The sequence below is a fragment of the Polistes canadensis genome, unplaced genomic scaffold (assembly GCF_001313835.1).
Source record: "Polistes canadensis isolate GaletaPanama2010 unplaced genomic scaffold, ASM131383v1 scaffold_107, whole genome shotgun sequence".
Taxonomy (NCBI): Eukaryota; Metazoa; Arthropoda; class Insecta; order Hymenoptera; family Vespidae; genus Polistes; species Polistes canadensis.
Genome location: NW_014569654.1, coordinates 343218 through 368626, shown reverse-complemented (window position 1 = coordinate 368626; position 25409 = coordinate 343218). Strand labels below are relative to the sequence as shown.

General features: G+C 34.2%; 2 protein-coding genes across 7 annotated transcripts in view; one reads left to right on the top strand and one right to left on the bottom strand.

Moving 5' to 3' along the window:
* The window catches only part of LOC106787590 (tensin-1-like), a 137014-nt gene extending 114824 nt beyond the window's left edge, over window positions 1–22190 (top strand). For all 5 annotated transcript variants that reach the window (XM_014750100.1, XM_014750098.1, XM_014750096.1 and 2 more), the window contains 6 exons: window positions 13789–13935; window positions 15395–15583; window positions 16546–16985; window positions 17133–17351; window positions 17517–17688; window positions 19721–22190. In XM_014750100.1, the coding sequence (XP_014605586.1) occupies window positions 13789–13935; window positions 15395–15583; window positions 16546–16985; window positions 17133–17351; window positions 17517–17688; window positions 19721–19930 (1377 nt within the window). In that variant the 3' untranslated portion in view covers window positions 19931–22190. The remainder of the gene's footprint in view (window positions 1–13788; window positions 13936–15394; window positions 15584–16545; window positions 16986–17132; window positions 17352–17516; window positions 17689–19720) is intronic.
* Window positions 7106–24348, bottom strand: LOC106787591 (DDB1- and CUL4-associated factor 13). Of its 2 annotated transcripts, none has more exons than XM_014750102.1 (8): window positions 24129–24348; window positions 23644–24041; window positions 23404–23572; window positions 23179–23326; window positions 22798–23098; window positions 22548–22711; window positions 22370–22458; window positions 7106–7189 (listed from the first exon to the last, which is right to left on the bottom strand). In XM_014750102.1, the coding sequence occupies exons 1-7, from the start codon at window positions 24196–24198 to the stop codon at window positions 22371–22373; spliced, it is 1338 nt and encodes a 445-aa protein (XP_014605588.1). In that variant the 5' UTR covers window positions 24199–24348; the 3' UTR covers window positions 7106–7189; window position 22370. The 2 variants fall into 2 exon arrangements, with proteins under 2 accessions (XP_014605588.1, XP_014605587.1); XM_014750101.1 differs by lacking the exon at window positions 7106–7189 and adding an exon at window positions 19507–19926.
* Between the last annotated feature and the right edge of the window lie 1061 nt (window positions 24349–25409).

The following is a 25409-nucleotide window of genomic DNA, read 5'->3' as shown; positions in this document are numbered from 1 at the left end:
TACCCGATACGATAACAGGGAGAAAAAGAGAGACGATATCTCGAAAGACAAATGCCAGGTTCATACTTACTTTTCTTATCCTTAACCTTTTTCCCTTTGCCGGCGATATCTACTCTTTCACATAAGTTTCTATCTCTCGAATAAAAATATTCGCTATCGCAATGAGATGTTAAAGAAGATTTATAAAAATAGGATATTTTTCGTTAAACGATATTCTATTTAATAATAAAAAAAATCTAGTAAAAAGTATTAGATGAAGAATATACTATAATCCTCATCCTGTAATCTGTGATCTGTGTTATTAACAATAGATCACATCATCTTATATTGCAAGAAGTATTCTTCGTACCGATAATGATTCCAAACAAGGCCCACCTTAAATGACAATTTAAATATTAAAAACACCATATTAAATCTATTACAATATCTTAAATATATTCAATTATATAATAAACTGTAAATCCTTACTTTGGTACTAATAATCCTGTAAATGATTGTAATGCAATACTAAATAAATATATTTAAAAAAAGATATACTAAATTAATAAGAATAATTACTGACGAGATAATGATAAGTAAATAATGACTGGAGAAACAGAAGCAAGTATTTTTTCGTAAACTTTGGCACATAGGTAGAAACAGGGAACAATTTAAGAGAAGAACTTAATTTCATTAGTTATGAGTACTAATGAAAGTGCAGTTTGTGTTTCGGTCGTAGCCTATTGTTCTCGAAGTTGACTGCAAGGCCTGGAGCCAGGCCTATAAGCTATACGTATATAACACAGAGGTGAACTCATTATACTGTACATCGTAGTGGACCACATCTACCATACAAAGAACACACTTGCTTCTCAGGCGAACAATAAAATTCTATGAAGCTCTGTTCTCGTAATCGTGCTCGAATCAACGTTCTTCTCGTTCCAAAACGTTTATGCTCTTGTAGCGTAGTTACAGAGCGTGTAAATGATTCGTCACAAGTTTGCACGAGCCTTTAAACGTTCAACTACCATGAGAAACGAAAGAAAGAGTCTCCTTTAACCGATCGTTTCACAATCAGAAAAAAAAAAAAAAAGAAAAAAAGAAAAAAGGAAAAATATCCTACCTACAACTTCGAGGATTCAGTTTATTAATTTTCGATAAGAGAGTATAAAAAAAGAGATAAACGAGAAGAAAGGTAAAAACGATCAATTTCGAAGGAAGACACCGTTACGTAAGAAAACGCCATCTTGCACTTTCGAACCCGATTGGATGACCTCGCCAGTCGGTTCATCGAATTCTTCGAATTTTCTTCAAGGAAGTTCTAATCGAAAAAAGTGTCGTGTATCTTCGTGGTTTCTCGATATTAAACGAAGTGCTAACTAAAAAGAAAAAAATTTTTTTAATGTATATAAAAAGTATATAATTTGTTCCAAAAATTCTTTTTCCTATTCAATTAACTAATTACTTATAACTTATAGTAAAATAACATAAAATAAAAAATAAGATATTATAAAAGCTAAACTTATGGAGGAAAAATAAACAACTTTTAGGACAACCTAATATAATACTCTAATTTTTAAATAATGAAAGTATGCGTTGAGACTATTTCCACTAAAAAAAAAAAAACAGAAATAAAGAATGAATAAAATATCGTCAAGATAATCGACGTAACGCAGCCATTAAATCATAAATATTAACTCGTTATCGACTAGATATATCGAACGATATTCTTGAAAGTTTGCAATTGCGTGTTATCTGAAACTTTCCAATCGATATCGGCGAAACTCGATCGGAAGGCGTGACTGGAACACGTTTGTCTGGGTATTCTAGTAGGTATATTGTTGAAATCTGTGCGTATGGGATGTGGCGTCGAGGGATGATGAAATAGAAGGAAGAGAGTGGTAGGGAGGGTATGAGAGGGAGAGAGGGAGGGATTTCAGTTTACTAGGGGACGAAATACGAGGAGAGACGGCTGCTATGTTCCCCAAGTAGATTCGTTCAACGAGCATATGGAAGATCGAATTCTGAGTACGATCATCGGTGTTAATTGCTGATCAAAGACTCAGTCTACATCGTTATCCTCTCTCTCTCCCTCTATCACTTTTCTCTTTAACTATCAATCCATCTATTTCTCGAACTCGCTCAAACGAATTTTTGTTCAAAAGCAAAGAATGGTACCTTTGAACACGAGTCGATTTCCTCTTTAGCCATACATGAAATTCAATTATACTTTAGAACAATATGGTATTTGTAAGAGTATAATAGGATTAAATTTAAACATTCGCGCTACATAGCATGATTTCAATCGAATAAAAAAGTCATACAAACATTTGATATTTCGTTTATAATTAAATATTCTTTAGTATATAAGAAATTTCTACGGATTAAAGCAACATAAATGTTAAATCGTAGCAACGAAAAATAAAGGAAATAAAAATCAGTCTGTTAATAACAAAAAAACAGAAGATGAAAAAATATCTAAGATAAGCGATCAAAGAACCGTCATTTTAAAAAATATATGTATTCGACCATGACGGAACACATATACAATATACATAGTTTTATACGTTATGCACATATACTCGTACTTTCCCTGTCCGTCATTTGAAAAAAATATGCGAAATAGCGACCACGAAGGTATGATTAATGCAAAGCAGAGCACAAAGATCTATTGAAGAGTTCATTCAAAGGGAAAGTCAATGGCTCCTTCGTTCGCGGATGAGCATACGGTAAATCGAGCTTTAACTCGGACGTCGGTGTTAATTGCTGATCAAAGAGTCTGCTTGTGTCTTGGCTCTGCTTTCTGTCTCATGTTGGTCGTCTTCTTTCTCTCTCTCTCTCTCTCTCTCTCTTTCGCGTACACACACGCACGCACGCACACACATACACACACATAAATATACATAGAACACATATGAGCATACATACATAGAAATCTAACACGTTCTCTCTTCATCTCTCTTTCTCTTCGTAACGGAACACGACTACACGCGTTCACATCTTCCAATCTTCCATTGGTTTCACGTCACGTCGAGCAAAGTACTCGGCAGATAGTCAAACAATTTTCCAGTATTACACGCCAAGAAAGGTGGAAGTTGTGAGACGGAATCGCACTTCATTCGATTACAACGGCTCGCGCGGGAAGGACCGGACGTGGATCCTTTAATCCCTACAATGCGAGCCCGACTTCCATTTCAATCCAAGAATGGGTACCTCCGATCCTTTTATCTCGAACCGCGCGCCCAAGGAATTTGGCGAATGGAATAAATTGAAAATTTCGAAGTCATCAAAATTGTTCCCCGTCTGAAGCCTCGATTAAATTCAACTGGGAAAAGAGAAAAATTGTCTTCCATCTTCCTTCGTCTTCTTCTTTTCTCTAAATAGAACGAATACTTTTTTTGTCTCTTGAATTTCGAAAGATTTTCCTACAATTTCTTTTGAATTTCATTAGCGTACTTACCATATCGCATACCAACGTTTTCAACGGAATTCATTCTCTTTCTCATATTCTATGGAATAAAAAAAACTGTTACTTTTATTTCGTATCCTCGGTTCGATACAACACACAATCATCGAAAGGATCTGAGAAAATCCAACTCGATTTTCTTCGAGAAGAGATCGTACGCTGTCCTCGAATAATAAAATCGATAAAATCGAAACGATCCTGAACGTGATCGTAAAAGGTTAGCCGCGCGAAAAGAAACTCGAAGAAAATAAGAGAATAAGTGTGACAAGCAAAATCATCGAAATATTGCTCTCAATAAACTAGATTGCTTCCCGTTTTTAACTTCGATCCCCAGACAGGAACGTGACATTTTCTACGAGTTTGGTAGACAGGTTCATCGCGTACATATATGTGGACTATAATGGAAAACAAATCAAATAGAAATAGATTTACTATAGATATTATTTCTTTCTATTACTCTAAAAAAAAAAAACAACCTTATATATGTTCCCTTTAAACTTACCCAAGTTAAACTGATTTATCTTTTTGTAAATTATTTTATTTACCATTTTTAAAATATGATCAATGATCACGGATTTGCTCGCATAGTAATTACATTTTAAACGATTAATAAATTTCTTAATTTATTCATTTACTACATTTTTCTAATTATCCTTCGCAACATTAATATCTAATTTTAAATAATTATCTATTTACTTTCAACACATGATTATTGATGTATTATTAAAAAAAAAAGAAATAATAATATATACAATACCAGCAATATGTTTCCAAAGGCAACTGAGAGAGAGATATATATTATGTACGATAGAAGAGGATTTGTAAATGTTTTACGAAATATAGAATGTTCGATATGGCGCATGACGTTGTCGCTTTCGGTGGGGAGTTCGAGGAGCCGAGTGAATCAGACGGCTGACGAGGGTTGTTGCATGCTCGATCATTATAGTAGTAGAAATAAAGCGTAGTATTGGAAGCGTCGAGAGTACAAGGAGGAACGAAAATGGTGGGAGGTGGAAGGGAGTCGGGAGAGTCGACTACGTACGTGAACTTGTATCCTCTTATGCCTTTTGTAACGACGAGGATGTGAATACGAAGAAGAGAGGAAGGAAAATACGAGAAGAAGAAAGAGAAAGAGAAAGAGAAAGATAAAGATAAAGAGAAGAGTCGGGCTGGTGTGTACCGGCTTGGAAATCTAGAGGAATGGGAGATATGGCCGTGACCGTGTGGAATGCTTGGAATGTGGCCCGTCACGGCGCGCAGCAGCTCGGTCAGGGCAAAGCCACAGCAACCCGCCATCCTTTCGGTCCACCTTGATTCTCCTTTCCTTCGTCTTCGAGCACGAACACCGTCGTCCACCACGTTAAATTGCGAGTTAATTCCTTCCTCTTATTCTCAAACGCGTTAATCCTTCGTTTATCTAACTTTACGCATTGTCGATCAAAACTTTTTCATTTAGTTAAACGATCGATCGATTTCAACAACGACGTTGTTGTTACTCGTTTTCTTATATTATTTTACACACACACACACACATACTTTTCTTTTTATTTTATTTTATTGTTAAATATTATTTATCTCTTTTTTGCGCAAATACCGGTTACTGGAATATTTCCTTGGAAAGTTAGATAGTATAATTTTAGATATTGTATTTTGCAAATGTTAGAATACTGATGGATAGAAAAAGTCATCGTTGAAAAAAAAAAAAAAAATAAAATCAGGAAAAAAAATGAAAATGTGTTTCCTTTCCTTCGTTAAAATTATAGAGTCCCGTTTGAAGGTAAAAAGAGAGAACCTGTTATTACGTTCGTCGACGAAGAAACACACCTTGCGTGTAAACGACACGAAGATCTTTAAACTTGTTCCAAGGATCGTTCGTGAGAATAAAGAAAGAGTCCAAAAGCGGATCACCTGGACTGTAATGACTTTGGTTGAGGGTAGGAAAGCACGATTAGATAATGGCTGTGATTTTTCTGCCATAGCCACCTGTCATACGATCGGATACTTTAAGTAAATTGCATGGATCCTACGAGATGTCAGAAAAATTAATCAGCCAAAACGTAACACCTGCCTTTTGAAATAATACTTTAGGCAATGGCTGATTCCCTCTCCTCCTGGACCCTTACCAAATAAAGTATTTCAAACGTTTTTGAGTGGATCACTAACAAAATTCTCAACACCTGCAAAAACGAAAACTACGCTTTACGATACTACGCTCCTAAGATATATTCAGCATTAAATTATTGTACGACAAAATTTATGAATCCAATGCGACGAATAGGGTACAACAATTTTACAAAGAAATATTAACTACGATGGAGATTGGAAATTCAAGCGACAGCTCGAAATTGGATCTGAATTCGAGTTGAGAAAAGTCAACAGCTCTTTTTATTAATTAAGGTCAAAAACTTTTCTCAAATAAAAAAGCAAAAGTACAAGAGTTTGGTTTCGAAGGAAGCAGAACGAAGAAATGTATGTACCCACAAAGGAATCAGTCAAAGCGAAACTTAATCGTCATAAATGAAAAGTTAAATCTTTGTTACGAGCTAGATTTAAAGACCGTGAGATGAAATATTCTGAGGGGGTTGGGAACATGGGTCTGAACCGTCACCGCCTACCAGGATAATAAATTTCTCCCGATGACACGACCTCACGACCTGTAACAAAGGGAGCGATCTTTTGCTGCCAAAAAGGTACCGCTCTTTTATTTTTCATTGCTTTTTTTCTGTTCACGACGATGTTCTCTTACTTAAAACGCTTCTCTACCTACAAAATGATCTCAAATTTAAAAAATACTTTTGCACTATTTATTCTCGAATTATATGACCGAACACGTTTCTATGAATCTTGACGATGAATAAATAAATACATTTATAATAGAAATTAAATAAATAGAATCGAGTGTACACAACAAATCTGCATTGTATATGTTACCGTCGAAGCCGGAAATCAGTCATTGCTAGTAATTCCTCGGCATTACTATGAATGCAAAGAGCCTTCAGACGAAGTCGAAAATAAGACTTTTTGGAGAGTTTTTCCTAGGCATCGAACACAATACTTTCATATCCTATAGAATATCAAATTACTATTTAAACAACGTTGAAACGAATACATTCTCAGGCACAGACACACGCAGCACTACGCACCCATTTTAAAGAAATATCAGAGATTGCAATACTGTAAATTGTACAACTTTGCTATTTCTTTGAAAAGTTTTGGTAAATATTTTTTATACTAAAAGTGAATAGATTTTAATGAAACTTATATTAAATTAAAGTACACTCTTTTGTCTACGCGTAGAATACCATATCGAGTAATAATTCAATCAGAAAAGGTTCATAAAATTGCAAAGAATGCGATGCTGCAAATTTTTCCTACTTTACCATTTCTTTGAAAAGTTTCGGCAAATATTTTTTATACCTAAAGCAAGCTTTTTGTCGAATTTAATATTATGTAAATAATTATAAAATAAAAATAAACAATTTTTTTAATCATTCCATAGCAAATAAAATATATACAATGTTTTTAAAGTGTGCATAATTTTTAAGACAACATTTTTTATAGTTTTAAAAGTATCCTACACAAAATCGTATTTTTATGTGTTGAACATAAGTAAGGATTTCTAAGATACACATATGTACATACATATACCTTTATGCGAATACAGATATACAATACAAAAGAACATAATAAAAGTTATGAAGCCATAAGTTCGCATCTCTTGGGAGAACAAGTTGTTGGTATTATCTGAAAAAAAAAACAAAAACTTAAAACAAGCGTAGATATCTCGTACGGTGACAATATATTTAAGAGCACATGACGAGAATTACTTTTTGCACAAGCTGTATCTCTTGGGTAAATGCAAACGACCACATTCTTTACGTACTACTGGTTCTTTCTTGAAATCTCTATCTTTCTTTATCTTTTGCCAAGTCGTTCCTACTTTTTCTTCGCACATCGGAGAACTCATCGACTAATATCTAATCAAATATCAACTATCTACAATTCTGTTTTATTATTTCATTATTAATGAGTAACATACAAATGTAATTGTTTGATTGAATCCGAGGATAAATATCCAATTAATTTTACACTTAAACGATATTATACACAATTGATAAGTTCACAAAATTAATTAGCAGAAGATAACAATAAGAGAAATGAAAAAGTAAAGTTAAAAATTGTCGATTCTCTGTTTACACCTAAAAACGTAGCACAATATAAGTGCTTAGAAAATGATGCTTTGAAAAAGATAAAATCGTATACAGGAAGGGCATAGAAGAGTGAATTCGACGAAGAGAGAAAAAGATAGATAGAGGCTTATATGAGTTCGCGAGTTATGAGACGGCACATCCCAACAGCAATTATAGCACAGCCGGCTGGCCGGCTCGCATGAAAACGTAATTGAAATATCTCGATCCTCACCGAGCCGACCAGCTTGACCTCAGGACCGCAAAGCACGAGATTCTAGCTAGGGATTCTACTTGCGTTATGCGCTTTAATATGCACACCTTGCCAACTTTTGTAAAAGCTACGAGATCGACCCCATTATCGTTCCTGTTATCTCTCCCCTACCCCTCATTATATGGCTACTCCATAAACTTCCCATTTGGTAACTTGTTTAAATATTTTCCAATAAGAAATATATTTTTCAAATATATTTTCTTTAACTATTCGCAACGTTCCGATTATTTAACTAATCGAAATAAAACCGAATTTACGCGTTCTTTTAAATGAAATACTTCTCACGTGTAAAGTTTCAAGTAAAGTTGAAAAAGAACAAAAATAAATGTTTATTTAAATATGAAATATCCGTTGAGTTATAAAATATCTGCAAAATCAAAGATCTCATTGACAAAGTATAATAATCGATCGATAAAGGAACTTGACAAAGAAATGAAAAAACGAATAACACTACGTCTGCGTTGCATCGAAGTGAAAAACAGATCGGCGTCAAATGAAAATCTTTAGAAAAAATACGAGTAAGAAAGGAAAAAAAGAGAAATAGAATGTGATTGGAAAAGTAAAAGAAAGAAAATGTCGATACCCACGTTAAAGCGAATCTTTTTCCAGGGAATTCTGAAGAATGATCGTGGCAAGTATAAAGAGACTGGAGTTTTCCTCTTCGGTTACTTTTGGTCAGAAAGAGGAACAAATAGAAAAGAATGAAAAGAGGAAGAAAAGAGCGAAGGAGAGGAAGTCAAAAAAAAAAAAAAAGAAAAGAAAGAAAAAAATAAAAAGGAGTAAAGAAAAAGAGCAAGAAAGAGAAAATGGAGAAGGAGAAAGAGAAGACTGGAAGTTGCGGGAGGATTAAAGGGAGAAACGAAGGAAAAAAAAAAGAAAGAAAGAAAGAAATATAGAGAAGGAGGAGGGTTTTCCAACGGGCCACAGTGCAAATGCAGGGCCCTGAATGTGTAATAAGCACTCACGTCGCGACCCTTGCCTCGGCCCATGGCCTCTCGTGTGCGCGCGTTTAGAAAGGTCCTGACCGTACGCCAGCTCGCCCTCTACTCACAGATTCCCTCTTCTTTTACCCCTCACCTTCTTCTTCTTCTTCTTTTTCCTTCTCTCTCTCTCTCTCTCTCTCTCTCGTCTTTCACTTTTAACCCTTTTCCATAGCTCTCATACACACGAATCTAACATAAGTAGAGAAGGAAGTAGGCACGTGGATGGTTTGATAGACCTACAACGATAAACGACTAAGACGACGACGACGACGACGACGACGATGACGAAGAGGAAAACGAAAAGAGGAAGATAGAAGAGTTGGACGCGGTTGGTAGGCCGTAGGGCAAACACGCATCGTTCAACTCCTCTCTCTCACTCTCTCTTTCTTTCTTCTTACTCATTCACTAGCTCTATCCTTCTTAGTTGCAAGCTTGAAGAGACGAGATGGTTGGAAGGCTATCGCTCTCTTTTCCAAAGCTCATAAAAGGTACGCCGGTGCGTATTAATGCACGACGACGTAGTAGTAGCAGCAGCAGCAGCAGCAGTCACGCGGGATCCGTGCCCACCAACAGGTACGGCATACCCGTTAAAAGACGGCGCATTGTAAGCCCACGAATGAAAGTAGTAACCCCTCTTTTTCTTTCTCTTTCTCTCGCTCTTGTCATCAACCCTGACGGGAAAAGCCGCGACTGTCTGTCGTCTCGCCGATAACGCTAAGCCGGACGGGACTGACTTCCAGCAGAATTTTTCTGAAAATCAAGAAGAGCCTACGGGCAGGAACGAGTTCAGTATTCGACTAAAATGTTCTCGGACTCGTTGACAGATTAGAATTTTTTTTTCGTCGAAAAATGTCGAGATTTTGAATACGAAAAGGTTTCGTTAAAACGCGTTGAAAATTTATTTGTCGGAGGGATGAACTTTGCAACACATCGATGCATTATTAATTATTGACTACGATATTGTCGACGATTTTCACGAAAGCAAATGACGAATTCAACGAGTGCTTTCGCACTACTATTATGTCTCTGCAATTGTTACGTGCACGCATACCTTATTGCATTATACTCACCGACAACAGACGCGGCAACCCGCTTGGAATAAAACCTAACAAAGGTGAAACGAATCGTTTAAAAGTTTATTAAACCGTGTTTACCCAGAGGCTTTTAATTTGATCGAATTTTCGGAACAGTTAAAATAATTCCTGAGTCAGCCGCGTTGCGTATTCACTACGCTGTCTCGCGTCAATCAACGTATATACATTGGATCATTTCTCGAATATTTTCGAATATTGAGATTCTCATTTTACTGATTATAACTATTCAAATATCCTTTAAATATTTTCTGTCTGTTGTACGTTATATTCAACAATTTACGATCTGTCAACTCGTGTGATAATTATTATCAAAGAAAGTTAACGTCCCACGTCTATTAAACCGATTGTAATCGAGAACATAATCGCAATGCTCGACGGATATTGGAAATTCAGATAGTAGTAATACTTTAAGATTGTAATAAGTTGCAGGTGTACAAGTTAATTTTTCTTTTTCTCTCTTACATCGATGTTTTACTTATTCTTAAATTTATTTCATTATAATCGATAGCATCTTGTAACAAGTTTCTACATAATAACAAAGTTAGTCCATCGTTTGCAGTACACGTCATACTAGAAAGTTTATCGAAAAGAAAATATCGATCCTCCAAAGTTTTTCCAAGAGTCAATGCAATTATGGAAACAATGCTTACGAATAAGAATTGTCAGCGAAAGACTGCTTACTTGTTTATCGATATATACGTATATCGAAAATTTACTATATCGTGTATGCTCGAATCGATGACGAAGAACAACACTCCAGTTTCAAAACTTTCCGACAATTTCTAACTAGTTCGCAAGAAACCTCGTTAACGAATTTATTCACTGTGACTTTATTAAGTTCGAAATTTCACCCCCTCCTCATACTTCTCATCATTTACCTTCTTACTTTTAACGAGCCATACCAAGGAACCGAACTTAAGTATTCATTCGGATACAATGCTCGTACTTACTCGAACTTTTTGTTTAACATCCTTTGAACATGACTAAAACTTGGTATCAAAACTACGTGAAAATTAAACGAAACCAATCAATCGAATAATAAATGATTTTCATGATGCAAAATCGATTTTATTTTACAATCTCATTATATTAAAAATAAAGTGTGCGTAACATTGTTCTTATATAAATTTCGTCTAAATAAATTATTATATTATTTCGCACCATATAAAAACATATGTCATTTTTGACAACTCCTTTTCCATAATATTTCGCATCACCGAAATTTCCAATAAATTCCAAATACATCGAGGAATGTCATTCAACGGGATCGACAATTACTGACAACCTGTTCGAATTACTCGCACTTATAATACGATTAGAAAATAAAACAGCTATTATCCCTTCAATTTTGATCATGCTATTGTAAATAATGCAACGAGGCTAACAATCCTCAAAAATCTAAAATCGAGTATAAAATTTTGTTGTTGAAAATATTCTTTTTTTAATGGCTTATTTACTATAGGTAATAATAAAATTAATATTATTGAAAATTTTCTTTACTTTATAAGTCCAAAATAAAAAAACTATAATTCGATAATTTTAATAATAATTGTATAATGTTACAGATGTTTTATGAATTAATAATTTTTTACTGATAAATATCGCGAAATATGTATTGCGTTAAATTAATCTTTTGCCATTTAGATGAAAAAAAAAACTGGATGTATAACAGAATAAAACTCGAAAATCATATTAACAGTTACATATCTCTCTCTCTCTTTGAATTTAGTATACTGCATCAGAGTCAACGAAGAGGATTCAAGTTTAGAACTTGAATTCGTGACTGTTGGTACCGGCGCCGTCCGATTCCCCTTGGCGTCGTTGGCCAAAACGCAAATATCAAATACCCTGCATTCCTTGCGTAGATAGAAAGAGAGAGAGAGGAAATTGAGAATGAGAGAGAGAGAGAAAGAGAAGCTACAAGCTATGCGTTCACGTTCGTTTCTCCATTTCGAATATCCAGCTGGTAGAAGAGTCAACCACAGTACCGGATGCTATCGAAAGCGGTAGGTTTCTTTCTCGCTCTCCCTTTTCCTCTTCCTCTTCTTCTCTTTCGTTCACACACATACTACTCACCCTTACCCTCACCCTTACCCTCACCCTATAACATGTTTTTTCTCTTTACTATCCTGACGATCTCCGTTTTTCTTCCCTTAGTTCTCTTCTCAAGCTGTTCTACCCACACGTGAAGTATGCTCTCGCTGCGGTTTATTTTCCGTTATCGATTACTTTCCGTTAACGCCTGCCTTCCCTTTCCCCCTATCACCAATTGGTCTCTTTTTCTTCCACTCCTTTTTCTCCTTATTCTTTATTTTTCGTGAAATAGTCTCTTGGAGTTTTCACATTCCAAAGTATCCGAGTATTCGTCGAGAATCCAGACGAGAGAAAAAGTAATAAGATAGACTCAACGAGTTTCAAGTTATTCGAGTATCTTTCAAACTTGGAATCGTATAATAGCGGAGAATAAGACGATCAAAATACGATGAATTACTAATCGATTATATCGAGTTAATCTCTTTGCCGATTGATACTTCCTTTATTTTTAAAAATTTATTTATTATTTTGTAAATCGATTTATATAAGTATATTTGTGAAAACAAATGAAATTATAAGTGCGAGTAAAGGGTGTGATATAAAAAATGATGAATAAAAAGATAGTAATGAAAATGAATAGATTTGATCCACTTCGATTACATTGATCTCGTTCGGTGCATTTAATTGTCCGGAAAGTTTCTGTCGATTTTTATGATATGAATAATTAATGTTTATGCTAATCTGAATTATTGCTCGTCGTCAAAGAAATTTTATCATGGAAAACATCATTAATGGATAAAAGTATGCTTTAAAAGAAGAAGGAAATGTTATTAATAACTTTTGACCGAGCACACGTAAACGATATTAAATAAATATTTATTTTTACTTACGATGTAATATTTTTAACAAATTGATATTATGACGTACATAAGATCGGCGCGATGAGAACTCGAGACAAGTACTCCAAAAGCTGCGACTCTGATCTGGTTGAAAATGAAATGACCGATTTGCTCGACCCGGAGAGATAGGAAGTACAAAGTTTCCCTTCCCAATTCGATCTAACCATCGAATCGCATCGTTCGAAGTCCGCGTCTGCCCTTTGACGCGGACCAAGAGCTTGGTAGGTCGTACGAGAGGGTCGCTTAATTAATTGAAATTCTCTGCCGCGGCATCGATTAGTCCGTCGAGCGGATGTGGGCCGATCGGAGGACCAAACCATCCTCCTAACCATCGAGTCGCCGATACGAATTAAGCGGTCGTCTTTGCGGCAACCAATTCGATCGATATTCACTTTAGATAAACCGATCATCAACGAATCGTAATCAAAATTACAATAATAAATTTCATTTTTTTATTGTTTTCTTTTTTTTCTTTTCCTTTTTTTTTTTCTTTATAGAAATATATAATTACTGATCTAGCTCGAATATTAATGCATTTATTTCGAAATGTAAGTTTTGGGGTTTTTCATAAATTGCATAATCTTGCAAAAATCAAGTTTTTTTTTTTTTTTGCAAAAAATCTACTTAAAGTCGTCGAAACTATTATGACAAAAATAAATATTTCCGTTTGATTTGAAATTATAGTAAAGTTTATGAAAATGTTTTCTGCAATAATTTGAAAAAAATATTTACGATAGTATACTCTCTTTTGCCATGTTTAAATAGAATAGAAAAAATAATATAATAAGATATATTTATTAGCATAGTTATTATGATAAACCAATTTTCGGCAAAACATCAACTAATTTTTATTCGTTCCTTTCTGTTCACAGGCGGAAGAATTGAATACCATAGTCGGCAATGCTTTTCGTATGGCGTACGTGGCGCAGCTCCAGCGCCAACCGATCCTTCAGGATGTAATCTCGCCGCAATCCTCACCACACTATCGCAAGGACAAACAGGAACATCGAACCTCCTGGGTAGGTTACCTAATCCTTTTATTTTCTTATCTCCGATTCGAAATACGAAAGAATAAAGTGAAACATTTCCTTTTGCTGTTCCTTTACAAAATACTTATTCTATATTAAACCAACATAGAACGTTATATTTATTTAATTTTAAATAATCATATCAATGAATTTTACCGACAAATTAGGTATGTATACGTACATGCATGCACGCATGGATCGATGCGACAAATTAAGAAAAGCACCTGCATTTAAATTTAAAAAAAAAAAAAAACTAAAGTATAAAAGTGAACTGTAAATGATCAAGTTGCTGATGAAGTCCCCAGTAAGGGACGAAACGTACAACTAGTTCAAATTAATTGTTCATAAGATTTATTAACCGTCTATAACTCTCTTTGAGACTTGTATAAAACAATGTTCATTTAGATATTAAATATTATATATGAGAAAATTTTATATTCATAAAAATCGAAGCACATACCGAATACATGTATCTTTATCTTTCTCTCTCTCTCTCTCTCTCTCTCTCTTTTGCGAGAGCACGAGTAGGTGTCCCATTTACAGGCGACCGCGTTAATTATAAATTCGAGCCGAGTCCCACGGCAGCGTCGTATTTCCGAATAAAACGGTCAGTTCATTTCTCGCGGCCTATCCGGTTCTTCTCTCCGGGAAAATTTCTTCTTCGGAATCATCAGATTCCGAAACGATCCTCGAATATTTGAGCATTTGTTTTCTGAGTTCACGTTGAATCAACGGGGATGCCCGCAACATCTCTTTCTTTGATATACCACGAGACTTTTCCGAATTCGTGATTGGCAAGTAAATTTCCCATAGACAACGACGCCAACAACGACTACAACAACAGACGAGACGATAAAACTACGAGGATTGTATTCCTCACGTCCAACCATTGAAAAATTTATCCTCTTTTCTTTTTTCAATCCTTTTCTTTCTTTCCTCACGAAGGACTTTTGTGTTTTCCCAGGGACACGTAAATTTCTCCGAGTCTTTAATTATTCATACAACCGAGTTGATTTCCACGCGAAGCACTGTAAAATCGTCCTCTTTTCCATTCTATTATTTTATCATCTCCCATGACGTACTCTCTCAAACTGAATTTAGCTCATTCGTACAAGAATTCTTTCGAAAACAATAAACAAATGTAACCAAAATGTTCCTCGTTGGGAATTACTGATATTTCACTAAAAAAAAAATTAAATACCAAAATTGAATTTTAAACGACTAATTATTTAAACAATTAACAACAACACAATTAATACTAAATCATTCGAAAACAATTCTCCATTTATATAGACCTATATACATTAATACAAAAAAAAAAAAAAAAAATTCTATGTTCGTCGAAGTCGATCGAATCAACGTTTCCAGAAACACAAGAGGAAAAAACCGAAAAATTTTTTATTTAGACTCTATTTTAATAAGAGAATATTTTTTGTTTTCTTACCAACAGAACAAATCTTTGTCCGGCGACAATTCGATCGCCGGGAGTGGAGGCGGCTGCAAGAATTCGTCCTCGAATTCGTGGCTGAAAAGTCGGACGTCGCCCACGTCCAGAACTGGAAGCGGTTCGTCCGCAGCGGACATGAACGTACAGCTCGGCAGCGCCGGCTCGCCCACGTTGCGACTAGCCAGCGTAAAGGTGGGTGCCCGAACTCTATTTCCTTTCTAACAAAGGTATCACTCCCCCCTTCCTCTACCCCTCTTGTTCCGCTATCACGATTTACCCGAACGCGACTATCGGATAATTCTTCGACGTTTTCATAACCGGTGAGAACCGTTATCTTTAAAAAAAAATTCGCAAAAATATTGTACGATGACTTATTGTTAGTCTCGCTAAATAATTACGTTCCAACAAGATGAATGAATTTTAAATAAATTTGTATGATACAACCAGCACGAGAGTGATATCAAATGTAAAAACATGTAAGTCGAAATAAAATAGTAATACTTGCTTGTTTGATACTCCATATTCGGGAAAATTGTATTCGGAAATTTGCAGGAATACGCGTACACGTCCTACTTATTCAATATAACTAATAAAAGACTAACATTTTACTTCGCTAACGTTTTCGTATTCATTGTTCTCTATAATGTTTTTTATATTTTGCCATCGACCACGCGACTTATTTCTGCTACATTTAGTTCGTCCCCATCGGTCTAACTGTAATGACGACGCGACGGCAACAGGCGAGTATATTATAAACGATTATTTATGTTCGAGTCGTCGACACATATGCATACAGAGAAATTATACAAAAAACAAATCAAAATAGACTGCGGTTCCTAACACTATAATCATAAATTTAATTAGAAGCATGTATATTTCAATTATATAATATACATATAATATACAATATATTCAATAATTTATTAGTGTGAGTGTGTATTTGCATAAGTTCTCTTTTTTTTTCAACTTATTATTTTAACGTATAAAATTACCACACCGCTCATTTTAATCACCCATTCGAATACATCGTTTAATAATATTACACATTAAAAACACCTAAAATGAATTCAATATCTTGAATAAAGATTTATAAATATATTTTCAAGATATTAAGAGAGATAATTAAGAAAAAATGATTTGTTTTTTTTTAACAGACACCAAATTCCATCCCGGGTCTACGGCCGTCGCATAATTTCACGAACGTCCTCGGTCCGATAACGAACGAGGATGAGCCGAAAAGTATTTCGCAGCAGAGTACGCCAAGTAGTGATGAGAGCAACTCGCCAACGGAGTTGAACTCGTATAAGAGACTGACGGACAAGCCACCGCTGATAAAGCGTCTGGCGATGGGCCTAACTGGTGGGCGCGACGTTCTCGGATTAAATGGTGAAGACGACAGCTGTCCACTCGTAAGCGGCAGCAGCACGCCAACTAGCCCCTCAAACAGACCACATTCCGGTGGGTACATCAACGAAGCAATCATCGACTCTGAAGGCACGAGGCCGTCTTATAATAAGATACAACCTTCCGAGACCATCGATAACACCATCAATGCTTCCATCACTGCCAAAAACTTTAACATCGAAAATAACAGGTCTGCGCGCTATTTTAATAATCTATTGTTAGTTGTTATTATTATTATTATATCGATTTACACTTATTATCTTTTTTCTAGATTATTTTTTAAAAATTTATATTAATGTTATCAAATATATTTGAATAATACGAGAATTGTTTACAGGATAGGACATAATTCACCAAGTTCGGGAACGGAAACGGAATTTAAATCGAAAAGAAGATCGCAAATTAGTACTTCAAGTAGTTCGGTACCAGCAGACGGGAGCACCCATGGCTCGACCCCAACACCTCCTCCTTTACCAGAGAGAACGGACAGTTTGAATAATCGCAGCGAGGAAGCAGAACTACGTAAAGCACCTTGGTTCCAAGCTGGTATACCAAGGTTAGTATTAAAATAATAACTGTGTTAAGAATAATAACAAAAATTCTAAAATAGGATCGATTCATTTTTGCGATAAAATTTCTTCTGTTTGTAGAAATTGGATATTTTCATAACAATCACAGCTAACAAACTCGTGGACGGTACCCCGACCATTTATGATTTCAGGGAAATAACGTTGGAGGTGTTGAGCCAGGAACCGGAAGGAGCCTTCATGGTTCGGGAGAGTACCAGTAAACCCGGATGTTACGCCCTTTCGCTCCGAGTGCCGCGTGAATTTCAACCAAGCGGAATCGCCCATTATCTCATAATGCGAACTAACAAAGGCTACAAAATTAAGGTACATTTTTTTTCCCTCCTACTTTTCCTCTTTTTTCTATTCTTTTAATTTTCAAGCTTTTCCTCCCTTCTCTTACTTCTGTTTTTCTTGATATTCTTTATTTTCTTAATTTAACAATTCAACACGTTACTACAATATTTTAGAATCCCTTATCCATTATATCCATCTAAAAGCCGTTTCGTTAAACGAGTCTTCAAGGTTTATGCCTTCATAGCATTCCCGAGTCTTCCGCGTTCATTATTTCTTTTCGAAAAAAAAAAGAAAAAGAGGAACAGAAGAGAGAGAAAATGAAGAACCTATAAATTCGCAATAAAGCGATTTATTTTCAAAATACTTATACTTTTTATCTTGATCGATTTTTCTTCAAGGATGTTTTCCATAACGAAAGTTGTTCATTACCGTAAATTAACATCTACGCAACTACGTTAAAACCACTTTTGGAAAGAGAAAGAGAAAAATAAAAGGAGAAAGAACGATAATGAACCATCACTTCGTATATAGAATTCTCTGATGACGCACTTACACGTGTATATATGTATATACATAAACGGAAAATAGACATATACATATATATACGATACTTCAATGAATGTCGACGCATTTACATTTCTAAAAAAGAATCTACACGACTTTGGCCTACATAATTTATACAAAAAAGGTTCTAGCTGCCCTTGTTCGTTCAATAGTAGTTTATTCGCGAGTAGTCGCCATTTTGTCGCTGGTTTGAAAAACGAAGGGAACCATTGAATCGTTCGCCCACGCAAATCCTTAGAAATGAATTCGTAAACAAGATGACGTCAACGAATACACTGGATATATTTCTTTTTTCCAAGCCCTTTCTTTCTTTTTGTATACCTTTTTTTTAACGCTCGATTGACCCAAATAATTTTTCAAAAAAAAAAAAAAAAGAAAGTAAATGCATACGTAGATAAATATTTAACGATATTCAAAGTAATTATTTTGGAGCAAACGAATAACCAAAATTATTTGCAAGTTATTAACGTGCATTAATGTTCTCAATTTTATAAATATTATAATAGGGATGGCATAGAAGAACAACAAAATCATCGCGGTTCTCTCTCGCATGTTTTCTCACTCGAATATCCCTATTTAAATGGTCGAACTTCCCTTGTAGGGATAAATTAAATGGGTCTGCGGACTTTGATAATCCCCGAAACCAGTATGAATGAGTTTTGTTGGATGTACCGCGGGGAAATCAAAACTCTCTCCCTTCTCTTTCTCCGTGAAATTGCATTCTCGTAGAAACACGTCGCGAGAACCGAATGTATACCTTTCTCCTAATAATTTTGACACACATGAACGATATATGCCCATCGTATCCCGCGATAACGATTAACTACCCTCCAGTACTGTTAGGTAAATAAGGTAAATCCTCTCTTGACTTTCTTGTACAAAGAGAAAGAGACAGATATTTCGCTTTAACGTTTACACTTTGTTACATGAAAGAGTTTGTTAAAATAAATACAACAAAAAATGAGAGAGATAAAAGTTAAATTAAAATTAATATCGATGTACATTGTATTCCCCAAACTGTGTAGGCACAACTTCAGAGGTAGAGATAGAAGAAAATACTGAATTTTTTTAAAACGTTAATATTTAATATAATAACGTTAGATCACATTTCAAAAATTATCAATATATCCTATTTTTACGGAAATCAGCAAATGATTTTAAACTTTTTGACAGTAGTATATGTATAATACAATATTTAATTAAATTAAAACTCTCGATAAAATAGGAATCAAAATAAATTCGTTAAACAAATATGTGCCTACGTGTTTAAAAACGAAAGGCAAATTAATATGACAAAACAGTTTATTTTCATCAACTGGTACGTGTAGTATTACAACAATGTAAAACATCGTGCATATTTATACATATGCATGTATATATGTGTATTTATGTATGTACACGAAAATAGCCTTATCACTCGGCTTCCATACGAGTGCAACAATGTACCATGAATGTATTAAAGAGTAAAAGACAAAGCATCGTTTCGTGTCTGTTGCAGGGCTTTACGAAAGAATTCACGACGCTGACAGCCCTGATAACCCACCATTCCGTAATGCCAGAGTTGTTGCCGTGTCCACTGTCGTTAAGCCGATACAATCCCAGCTTCGTGAAGAGCGACTCGAACAAGGATTTCGCGGACATCGACTCGGATCCGGATTACAACACGCTCGCGGATTTTCGCAAAATGATGGCCGATCTGAACGTCTAGAAAGACAAATAAAGAAAGAAAGAAAGAAATAAAGAGAGAGAGAGAGAGAGAGAGAGAGAGAGAGAGAGAGAGAGAGAGAGAGAGAGGAAGATAGAGAAACATGCATTACGTGACCGTGTTTCATAATAACGTCGGAGGATGGACATCGTGAGTCGACCTTTCAAACGAACGAGTTTATGAGGACAAAATACTCGCACAAGTCTATGTACAGAAAGAATAGTAAGAAATAAAACCTACGGTATTTAATCGGGATCGTAAGGAACGATATCTATTAACTGTGTTTACCTGTGAAGACGATAAAACCATGAAAATAAAAATAAATATTCTACGTGATATCGCAATGAAAGTAGATTAGTATTACGAAGATAAATGACATCGTGACGTGATTTGAACCATATTTAATTGTGAACATTTTTCTTTACGATTGAATATTACGTTTTAAGTTTGTCGATAGTGATGAAATCTATACGACTATAAATAATTTAAGCGAATAACACAGAAAATTGTGTGCGAATCTAAAGTCAATCGATGCGCGCACGCGAGGAAAATAAAAGAGAGCGAGAGAGAGAGAGAGAGAGAGAACACGTTGTTGGTTGCTATTGTGCGCTTCGAAAGTAATTTTGTCGTAGAGTCTGCCTCGATCGATGAAACTTCAAAGAGAAATTTTCTCGACAATATAAAAGTGATAAAGTCTGACAAATTAACGATTTCGGTCAAAGCTTTTCTCGTTAATTTCATTTCCTTTTAATTTTGGTTAAAAATTTAACGTTTAATTCGAACGTCAAAATCGTTTTTATTTTAAATATCATACATATATTTCTTAGTTTGTTCTTTCTTCATCGAAGCAGGCTCAACGATCGAACAAACGTTATAATCAAAAAGTACATTTCGAATATCGATCAAAGTCAAGCTAGACGATGTACGCTTTAGGAGAAAACGAGAATATGAAAGATTGTTGTCGGACTACTGGAATAACTTGTAATAAGTTAATAATAATGTATGGATGTGTGTAACTTGATAACATACTCGAGTGTTCCCTTTAATATATAAATATATATATTATACAAAAAAAAAAAAAAAATAAAATAAAAAGGAAGAAAAAAAGAAGAAGAGGAATATGAAATTAAATAAACGGTGAGTTCGATATTGACCGGAAAGTGGCTCGGTATTAATGCCATATTGATGTTCGTGCGGCTCGATAGTACGTTATCAAATGAATGTAAATGTGTTTATATGTATATAGATGATAATTATCGTTACGCAAAGCAGCTTATAATTTAATTAATTAAAGAGTCAAAGTGAGAGCAACGAGAGAGAAAGAGAAAAGAAGAAAATAAGATACACGAAAAGGGAGTAAGTCGCGAAGTAGTTCGGGAAAAGAAAAGAGAAAAGCAAAGTAAATTAAATAAAAAATAAATAAATAAAAAACGAAACATTTTTAGAATCGAAGGACACAATTATAGTGCTATTTTAATCGCTCGACTAACCTAGTCTTGTACAGAAGTTGTGAGCGTAGCTAGTGTTATTATAAATATATAATTGCGCACGTGTGATATCGACCGATAAAAAAAATACAAGAAAAAGGAAAGGAGAGGATTAAGATTAATAAAAAATAAGTAAAAGCGAAATTGCGTGCCATCTTTTGTACGCCAGAATAAAAAGGAACTCAATTCCATTTGTATCGATCATCAACGAGTACTGAAACGATAACTATAATAATTGTAAGAGCGAATATAGTATGGCATATGAGATAATTGTCTGTAATAAAACAACGTTCATTATATACATTATCGGAACTATGGTTGAATAAAAAGAAATAATCTCATTCGAATATCTAACACTTAGTTTATCCAATCGTTCGAACGAATTTATAATTCGAAATTATTCGTTTAATTTAGCATTGAATTCATAAATTCCACGACGAGACCTGACACGTAAAAAATGAACGAAAAATATATTGAGATAATGTTTCCGTTTTATTTGTTCTTCGTAATTCTTTTTTACTTACAAACAAGAAAACAAGTTTCGATGAACGAAAATAATATATATGCATAAATATATATGACCTACTTATCGCCAATTGATCAATAACATTGAAATATTCGCGAAAGAATCGCACGAACGATCGAGAAAAATCATTAAACCGCTGTAAGCTACACTAAGCAAGACATTAATCGATGCTTAAGATTTGTAATGATTTACGGATCATTATAGCAATGCGTTGTATAATTTCAATAAAATTATTTATTGCAATAAATAATGTGAAGTTCAAAAAATATAAAATAAACCATATCCCTAAAAATTCTTTCTCTATTCTCGATTACAATTATAAGACAATTTAAATATATTTTCTAAAAAGAATATATAAAATAAAAAATAACACTTTGCATTATCGTTATATTTTATTGATACAAATCGTAGGAGAAAATAATCATATACCTTATTCATCCTGTCGTACAATATGCTTTTGTCTTTCCGGCACAAATGGTACTGCTCCTTTCTTTGAATGAGCACGTCTATTAGCTTCCCTATAATACAATAACAAAAAATAAAATATTGTTTTATTCCATTAAGAATAAAAATAGGAAGAAAACTTTGGAATTTTTTAATAACATACTTTCGTTTACTCTTTTCACGAAGCGTTCGTATCTCAGCTTGAGCGTTATAAATATGTTTCGGTACTTGTCTATGCCTAGCAATACGACGCACTTGTGGATGAGCCGCAAATTTCTCTTTTAACGCATTGGAATAATTCAATGACGCTTTTTCCCTGGGTTTGAGCTATCGTTTAAAAAATAAAGATCACAGATAATGAGAGATTATATTGAAACAATAAAAAAAAATTATAAGAGATAATCGTTACATACCACGCCCAATTTTTCTGACGCCCTAGCTTTCCATACTCGAAGATTCATTTCATCGCTAGCACTAATTATATATTTATTATCGAAAGACCAAGCCACGTTCGTGAGCCTTTGCATTCGTTTCGAGTGATAAACTTCTCGCGAATGTCCTTTATTAACTTCGAAAATACGAATTGATTTGTCGTAACTACCAGAAACAAATTCTTTACCAGTAGGAGCGTAATCTACGTCTATTACTGCAGCTACGTGATCCATATGTACATTAACTGGACTTTTTAATGAACGAATATCGTAAGTATATAAGCTAGAAAAGAAATTAAAGAAAAATATTAGCATATAAGTATAACGCATTTAAACAAATTGTCTATTTCAATAGAAACTCACTTATAATCTTCATTAGCACATGTGAAGGTAATGGCTTCCATAGGATTCCAAGAAAGTTTGTTTGTTTGTAATCTCATGACAATTTTTCGTAATGGACCGGTTTCCCTAGCATCATATAAAATAATACTACGATCACTAGAACAAGCAGCTAGAAAATTATGAAATAATATTATTTTAGATATATTCCATTAGATTTGTAGCAAATATATATTACTATTTTCTCACCTAACAAATTTTTTTCTACTGGATTATACTTGACATCGTGTAAACTGTCAACACCCCATTTGAAAGTACGTATCGGTTCATTCCTTGTCTCTTCCCAAAGTTGGCACGTATCTCCACAAGTAGCAAAAATTGGATCTTTTCGATGATGTGATATACCAGTCAACTGGGACTATAATTAATTTCGTTGGTGTAATAACAATAACGAAGTATAGTGAATCGAAATAAATTGTAATTATTTACTTTACTAATAATGGTATTAACAGGTTCTTCTTCTTCACCGAACAATGGATTCTCAACTTTCCATGTCTTTATAGTTTTATCGTCACCTATCGTCATGAAGTGTGATCCATTCGGAGTAAATGTAATACCACGAAGTATGCCATCGTGAGCTTTGAAAGATCGTTCCGCTGTTCTAGTAGCTAAATTCCATACTTTCAATTCTCCATCATAGGCACCACTAAGAAGAACCGATAAACGCGAAGGATGTTTGCAAACAGCTGCTACACCATCCTTATGGCCGTCTAAGCAACCTATGAAAGGTTTTGCAAAAACTCTATCCAATTTAACGGCATTTAAAGCTCTAGTATATTCTCTTGGTACTTCGAAAGGATGTAACGATGGATCATAATTCCTAGGAACTAAACATTCAAAAAATTCATTTATTAATTTTCTCTACATGCCTTATGCATACTATTTTTGAGGTTATATTCACAAATGATACTTACGTTTGTGAATATCGCGTTTGGTTTCTCGTAAATATTCATCCGGATTTCTTGATAAAATCTTTACCTTCATTGTTAATAATACGATTTACAATATTAATAATGTATAATTTTTAACATTAGAATAATTAAACACTTATAACAATCACAAATCGAAACTACAATTCAGTTTAACGGTTAGAAAACGATCTTTACACCAGGCAATAGGGAATTCAAATTGAAATGTACACATCATGGCGCTTCCATCGTCTAGTTCTTTTTTTTGATTAGTTAGAAATCAATGGAAAGAGGTGCATTACAAATGCCATGGGCTTATTTTCTTGTAGGTCATTCATTTCCAAAGAAGTCACTAGAGATTTTAGTCAAACTTTTTACCTCATAGAAACTCACAAGTCCCCTTTTTTATCTACCCAGTTTCATTTTAGTTACTACCACGATCACCAGTGGGCGATAGTATGTACTTAACGCGACGACGGTACAAACTATCAAAGAATATTGTCTTTGATACAAGAATACAATATTCTTTGATAATACATATAGTATAGATATATTGTAAGAAAATTTAAAATAATTATATTTATTTTTTAGTGTCTAAATACGTGTGTGTGTGTTTTCAGAAATGCGTTTTTTATACATATATATTTTAAACAAAAGTAGAAGAAAATTAAAACGAGTAGATGATAAATCCAACGATGATCACCTGTAACAAGAAGAAAACTATATTAATCATACAATCAAGTGATACAATAGCCTAACATACAAATCGTCCAAATTGTAGATGCACTTTTCAACTGAGTTTTTTATTTATTTTTATCAAATCTCTATATTTACCGTTTTAATGAAATTAAATTTAAACGCGTGATTTTACATTTACATAAAATATGTAAAAATAAAGAAATAGGAAAAGTACAWATATTAAGTTACTACAAAAAATAATATCTATTAATTATTATGAAATACTCTTAAGCTACATTATATAGAAAAGAAAAATTGCAAATTTAATAAAATACGATCAAAATGAAAAACTATAAAGACGAAAAAAGAAAAAAGAAATTATTGTAATATTTACCGAACGTTATTTAAGCTTCAAAATTTAATATTACGAAAATTTTAATATTTTTGACTCTAACTAACACATATGCATCTTTTGGACGATATAGACACGAATTTGGTGTCCCAAGGAGATGGAATGATCCATCATCTCCAATTACAACTACAAATTAATGACGAGCAAAAAAGTAATAAAATATAAAATATGACTAGAGAGCTATTCTCGAAAAGTTC